The 6826-nt window shown below is 45.3% G+C and overlaps 1 protein-coding gene across 6 annotated transcripts in view; it reads right to left on the bottom strand.

The window, feature by feature from the left end:
- Positions 1-1148: 1148 nt before the first annotated feature.
- RAPGEF5 (Rap guanine nucleotide exchange factor 5) overlaps positions 1149-6826 on the bottom strand; it is a 241565-nt gene continuing 235887 nt past the window's right edge. For all 6 annotated transcript variants that reach the window (XM_074367361.1, XM_074367358.1, XM_074367360.1 and 3 more), the window contains one exon: positions 1149-5284. In XM_074367361.1, coding sequence (XP_074223462.1) covers positions 5166-5284 — 119 coding nt within the window. In that variant the 3' untranslated portion in view covers positions 1149-5165. The remainder of the gene's footprint in view (positions 5285-6826) is intronic.

Below are 6826 nucleotides of genomic sequence, written 5' to 3'. Positions count from 1 at the left end.
CAAAGGAGGAACGCTCAGTGGTCCTCCTCTCTCCGCTCCCCAGTGTCTGGGAGGCAATCCCCGCTCTGCTCTCTTCACATTTTCCCTCGTTTCACAGAAGTGCCACTTCCTGGTGATCAAGAACCCAAGAAAATCATCTGGCCTTCTTCACGTTTTCCCACATAAAGACCAGTTCTTTGCATGGATAGAGGGCAACAGATGGTTTCACCCATTAGGTACCATGAATACAAAGTCAATACTGTTGTCCACACGTGGGCTGAGTGAAAGGGCAGTTTATCAAGAAAGAAGTGTCCTGGAGACATATTAGCCTAGGTGAAATTTTGCCCAGGTCACCCCCCATCCCTACCCCACCATCCAATCGCAGTGGCTTCTAATGATGGCGTTTTATTTCTTGCTCAAGTTGCACATCCTTCATAAGCTGGAGACCCAGGCGGATGGAGACATCATTACCTGGAACATGGACGGTCTCAGAGCAGAGGAGAGATGGCAGCCACAGGCTACCTCAAAGCTTCAGTTTCGAAGCCACACAGGTCGCTTTTTTTCACTGGACAGAGGAAGACGCTTGCTGACTCCTGAGTTCAACATGGTGGCTACATAATCCTCTTGCAGGGAGGGGCTGCCACAATGCCAAAGTCTGAGCTTGACATCAATGGGCAGGAAGCAGAATCCTTCTGGAGGGAGGGGTAGAGAAGACTTTGAACAATAGTCTACCCGAATGTAGACAGGCCTCGCCTTCTCGTTCCTGCAGAGCATCGTTGCGACCCCTCTGCTTCATCCTCCCAGGGCTCTTGTGCTGCCTCTCGTCTGGCCTAGGGCATCACCACCAGGGCATGGAGCTTCCCAGCTTCCCTCAGTGTTGGGCTGCTGAAGAAGGGAGAGTACTTGGTCCTACTCGAGTGGGCTGAGGTGATGACAGGGGTTGCTGGGAGTCTCCCAATCCCAGAATATGACAATACTGATGGCAATTTCCAATGTGGGGTCTTTAGGTTCTGCAATAACTCAATGCCTGAGAATCTCTTCACCTCCTTGGAGCTCTCTCAGTGAGCAAATGATTTCTGAGTCCCAGACATGAGAGCATAATACGAGGCCAGAACACAGGCTGCTAAGCTCCCAAACATCAGACAAAGCAAGAAGCTATGAGGCATGAATGGCATCTTTAACATAATCTTATATTTGGAAAAGCGGTTTAAAAAAAAAACACTTGAAAATACAAGATAAGGTAACAGTGACTTATGTAAGTTTTCACCTTATATTGCTTGGCCATTTTTACATATAAATTATTGCTTACTAGCTTTGATAAATACACAGCACAGTCATATATACAGAAGCAGAAAGCATGAAATATGAGAGAAAATACTGTTAATGGCAATTCTGGTAATTCCACATGTGTTTCATATTTACCAGCTCTTCTAATGGTGGAAAACTACGCAGTGTAGTCCCTGAGAAGTTAAGACAGACACCCTTATGGTGGGTTTTCTATCTTCTAATTGTTAACGCAAGCTTACAGTGTCACAGCAGTCTTATTTAATGACGCATTAAAAGGCAAGAGTCCTTGTTTCAGGTCATCCATTTCATCCCAGTATTTAATAACAGTGTCATACGAATACAATAAATAGGCTATGCAAATAAATACTCTGCTAAAAAATGTTTAGTTTGTACAGCTTTGCTTTATACAGTAGTACACTTTCTAACTTTTTGGCAATTTTTAAAACCTTTTTCTTCCCCTACTGGTTTTAAGCACAATGGCCCACTCGTTACGAAGCAGGCTGAAATTTTAAGGACACGTCTTTGAAGCGTTTAAAAGAAACTCCATGTTAGACAACTGCAGTGGACCTGATCTTCCCTATTTTAATGTTTTGCCTAGTTTCTGAGCAGCCTGGATTAGCTGTGCCATTGGGGACACTAAGCTTGGGACTGTGGTGTATGATGCTTATGACAAAATGACGGGGCTGGGCTGGGGCAGCAGAGAAAACCCAGCCCCAGGGGTCAGAAGCTACTGGCAACCTCTCTTTTCATGCAACCGTTTCTCCCTGCTTGGAGGTGACTATGCATTAGCATTAACACCTCCCTACAAACTGGGAGGCGCGGGGTTTCACTTTATCCTCGTGCTTCTGAGTTTAATGTATGCTCCACCTGACTTGCTTGTGGATAGGGGTCTAGGAAAATGAGTTTATTATAAACAGACACTAGAATAAAGTAATGCAGGCCACAATATTTATCACTACAACCATTTGGCAACTGTATACATTATAACAATGAGTGAATTTAAAACACTGTAGTCTTTGGAGTATCTGTAAATGTTTACGGGAAAAATTTTTTAAATTTTGGAAAAGTTGTGATTTTGCCCATAGGAACCTGTCCTGTGCTGACTTCTAAGAGGGCTGGTTTGCTAGAATACTGACAAATCCAAAGACCCACAGGACTGTCTGAGAGTTGTGCTGTAGCAAGAAGAAACCTGCTTAGAAGTGCCCGTGCACCACTTGCTGGTGAAGGCGGCAGATTACAGGAGATTTTTCAGAGTGAATGGAGATTTCATGTGATCGTGAAAATCTAATAGAGCTGTAAAGGAGCTTAGATGTCTTCCAGCCCACCCTTCTGGCCAGAACAAAACCTATTCCAAAGAAGCCTTGGCAGATACTTGGAGAAGGAATATGACCCATCCCCATCAACAGGGACCCTGCCTCAGCCCCGTGCAGCCTGCTCACTTGTACAGCTCACATTCACCAGAAAGAGCTTCATGCTGTGCTAATTCTGGTTCCCACGATTCTGCTTTGAATTCTTTAAATTCCACATTTAAGTCTTCTCAGAGCTTCGGAAATTTCTGAGAGCTGCTGCCTGGGAAACCTCTCGAGACAGATGTTAAACTTCAGAACAATTTGGAGATACTGACTTTCAGAAGACAGGGGTGGAAAGCACATCTAGACTAAACAAAATCCTCCTTTCCTTTTGCTGCCCCGAGAGCCACAGGACCTCGGCTGCAGGAAACGCAGACAAGCGCCAGTTTCCCCCCCACCTGTTTCCACCCCTACCATGTGGGACACTCTGACTTCACCCTCACAATGCTTTTCAGCACGATGTAGGGTTCATTTGGCCATGGATGTATTTGAATTGAGGTCTAAGCAGCAGGTGCTGGGTTGAAACTGTTCTCCACTGGAGCAACTGAAATAGTTTTAGTTGGAGCAATGTAGATTGGATATGAATAACAATTTAAATTGTAAAACACAGAGACAAGATCACAATGGCCTCATGTGATGAGACTGGCCAAATGCTACTCCCTGGCATAGAGAAAAGGCCAGAAGACACACCGGGCTGTAAGGCCACACCATCTTCAGTAGCTCCCAAGGGAAGAGCTTTTCCAGTGTTTGATCAGCAGTAAAAGATGTTGCCTTTCCCTGGTTCTGATGGCTCTGATCTCCTCCAATGGGTCTCATTCCATTCCCAGCAGCCTGCAGCATTTCTCTGAGTGGACCAGCCCTGCATGGTGCCTTTCTATAAACCCTCATTACTTTTCAGGACTGAAGCATGACATGCTGGAACAGATTGAGTCTCTTTGAAAGTTCTACCCGAAATTTTCTCTGTGCAGTTCCTTCCAGTGATCTCTCAAGCTCAGTGTGGTTCCTGAGCCCAGGAAACAGCACTGTCATAAAGGCGTCAGAAAGCATCAGACACAGCCTCGTAATGAGGTGCTGATGAGACAAAAGCGAGCGGTTCTGTACAGGCACTGAGGAGATGGTCAGGCAGGAGCAGCGACGGGGGCACCAGGGGTGCCCGTGAGGGAAATGAATGGAGCTAGTATGTGAAGCAGGGCCCTTATGTTTTAGCGAAGGGACAAGGATCTAGCTGGCAGGGGTGGATTTCATTACTGCATCCCACAGGCTTTTCTGTTCATTTGAAGGTTGAGGGATATCCTCTAACCAGTTCCTGAGAACAGCAAGAGGTCTTAATTACTGTAGGAGCCCCAACCTGTAAAAATGGGAATAAATAGAGACTTAAAAGACTCTCAGACTTTGAGGGAAAAAAAGACAAATTATAGAAAGGCTCCCTGCCTTGGTTGGGAGGTGGACTACAGGACTTCTAAGTGTCCAACATAAATCAGACGTTTGGATATTTGGGGACTTTTTTCATTTGCTGAAAGACAGGCAATCATCACTATCCCTTGCTCTTCTCTAGAGGTTGCCAAGGGCTTCACACATCAAATCCCACTTAACCTCCCTGTGCTAGCTGTTCTCAATCTGCAGTCAGGGCATGAGGCTGCCAAAGGCATGCAAAACAGGAGGGCACCGCCAGGCACAAGAGGGAAGACCGCTACGATTCCGTCACTCAGAAAACAGTTTCAGAGTGCCTACAGTGTCTCAGGCATTGTGCTTTTCTTGAAAATCATATTGTATCCAAGGAGAGATGAGAGCCTGCTTGCATGTGTAAAGAAAATCCCCAGAAATTAAACAATGAGTTAATTTCTTAAAGATGACTATTTTTCCGTACTGGCAAAGCATCTTAGTCTAACTTGCCTACAGTTGTAAATCAGCTGTGCAGAAACGAATTTCACCTGCAAGCATACATCCATAAGTGACTGTGGATGGAAAGAAATGCATGCCTTGATATTTCTCTTCTGGAGATCAGAGCTGAGATGCCAGCACCAGTCCTCACCAACTCCCTAGACACAAGTGGCTTTTGGTGATGTCATAGTTCATATGGACAGAGACCACTCCTTCTCCCTGGAAATCTAGAGACGCCATCACTGTCTTCAGGGGTTCAAATGAGCTCTTTCCTGACAGCCTATCAACAGTAATCCCCTGCCAGGCTAAGTAAAACTCCTCCCTGTCTCATGCACACTCTAACTGAGATACTGGGTCACTGTGTGACAAGACACGTGCTCTCATCTTGACGCTGGCACATCTCAAAGTGAAAACTGGACTGGCTCAACAAAGTGATCAGAAGAAACCAGACTTCTCCATTTCAAGAAAGCTTCTGACTCTCTTTCTGCCTCCTCCTTCTGAGAGCAGCCTTTCCCCACCTCTGGATGCTGACATCACTTCCCCAGTATGCTGGGGCCGGCTTTCCTGTGTGTGTTCTGTGATATACTGATAAAACTCAGCAACTTCTGTTCTCGCAGGAAAGCAATGTGCTTGGCACTGCCATTCCCGGAGCTCCCGGGGCGGTGGGGCTCACACCCGCGGCTCGATCCGGTGCGAGAGCTCGAACAGGGACTGCTGGCTGTCAATGACGTAGAGGTGATTAACATAGGATTTCAACTCTTGGTGCTCTTTTGGAGACATGTCACCTCCTGTTTGGGGGAGGAGAAAAAGACAGTCAATCTCATGAGAGCAGAAATGCTGTTTCTAAATACCAGTAAAACCCCATATGAAGACTTACAGTAAACCCAGAAGGTAGACCCTCATTAGGCAGGATCCCAGAAGAGAGATCTTTATCCTAACAATGGAGATGCTTTTTCAGCTCAGACTAGATCCCTCAGGTCAGGTAATCAGACTGGCAAGATTATTTGTTTTACCAACATTGATACAGCATTTCCTCCTAACATTATGTGCTACTCCCTCCCATTACGTTATCATCCCCTCCACAGAACGGGATACAGCACAGACACAGCAAGTAAGTGGCAGAGCAAACTAGCACCTGGGCCATGAGGCTCCGAGTCTACGGTCTCGGCTCCACACCAAGGAGCCCATTACAGCGACTGTCCCTTTAATAGGCTCTTATATCGCAGACCAGGATTGTCAGAACTCACTGCTAATCTGGTGACTGCACAGACACAGTAGTTCTCTTTCTTTTAGATTTTGTACAATCTTTTGGTGCCCTTATTTTTTGGGGGAAAAAAGTTAAAGGATCAACTGAACGAACAGATATCACAGATGTGAACTGAAGGTATGATTAGTAGGCAAAGCAAGTTCAGAAACTATGTGGATATTTCGTGGGGAGGCTGGCGAAGTTACCCCACAGTGAGACCATGTAACCGTGGGTCTCCTGCTTCGTGGGACTTCAGATGGAGGGGAAGGTGTGAGGCTGGATGGAGTTCAGCTTGAGCAGGAGGGTGGGGCCCCTAGGAGGCCGAGCATTTTAATGCAGACATTTTTTCTCTTTGGTGAAAACCCATGTTTTCCTTCTCGATGACAAATACATTTTATGAAGAAATAATTAAGGTTTGTATGTCATGGATGGCTTGTAATTATTAGGTTTAATAGAAACAAGGCTTCCTGGTTTCAACAGGTTAAAGCACCAGGAGTTAAAGTTTTTACCATCTCCCTTGTTTGGTTTAGAAAACATGATGCTACCAATTTTTTTTTTTGCTACTGAGGCAATTTTGTTGTTAACTTTCCAGCCTTAAAATGATGGCAGGATTGGCAGGGAGCATATAGCTCAGTGGTAGAGCACGTACTTAGTATGCATGAGGTCCTGGGTTCAATCCCCAGTACCTCCATTAAAAAAAAAAAATAATAAACTAATTATAAAAAAAGGTGGCAGGATGAATGCTTCCAACCATGACAAGTGAGACTTGCATGGCACTTTGTAAGTGGCATGATTAAAATCGTATTATTTTATCCCAAATGCTGACTTTGGTTAACTCTGCCTAGACAAACCGTCAAAATAAATTTAGAAAATTCAGTCCCAAGTTACTTAAATCATTATTGTTAAATTTCTCCTTTGCTTTGTGCTATGCAGACTTACTCTCTGGTGATGGGAGGTTCACGGCAGGGTCAAGGCCAGCCACACCAGTAAACCTTCCTGCCTGCACTTGCAGTTTACATAGACCAAAATCCTTGGTAAGTGAGACTGAGGTCTTAGACTTCGCTGAGTGCCCATAAATACTTGG

This window comes from Camelus bactrianus, chromosome 7 (genome assembly GCF_048773025.1).
Source record: "Camelus bactrianus isolate YW-2024 breed Bactrian camel chromosome 7, ASM4877302v1, whole genome shotgun sequence".
Classification (NCBI taxonomy): domain Eukaryota; kingdom Metazoa; phylum Chordata; class Mammalia; order Artiodactyla; family Camelidae; genus Camelus; species Camelus bactrianus.
The sequence above is the reverse complement of the archived record's forward strand: the minus strand, read 5'-3'. Positions and strand labels throughout refer to the sequence as shown.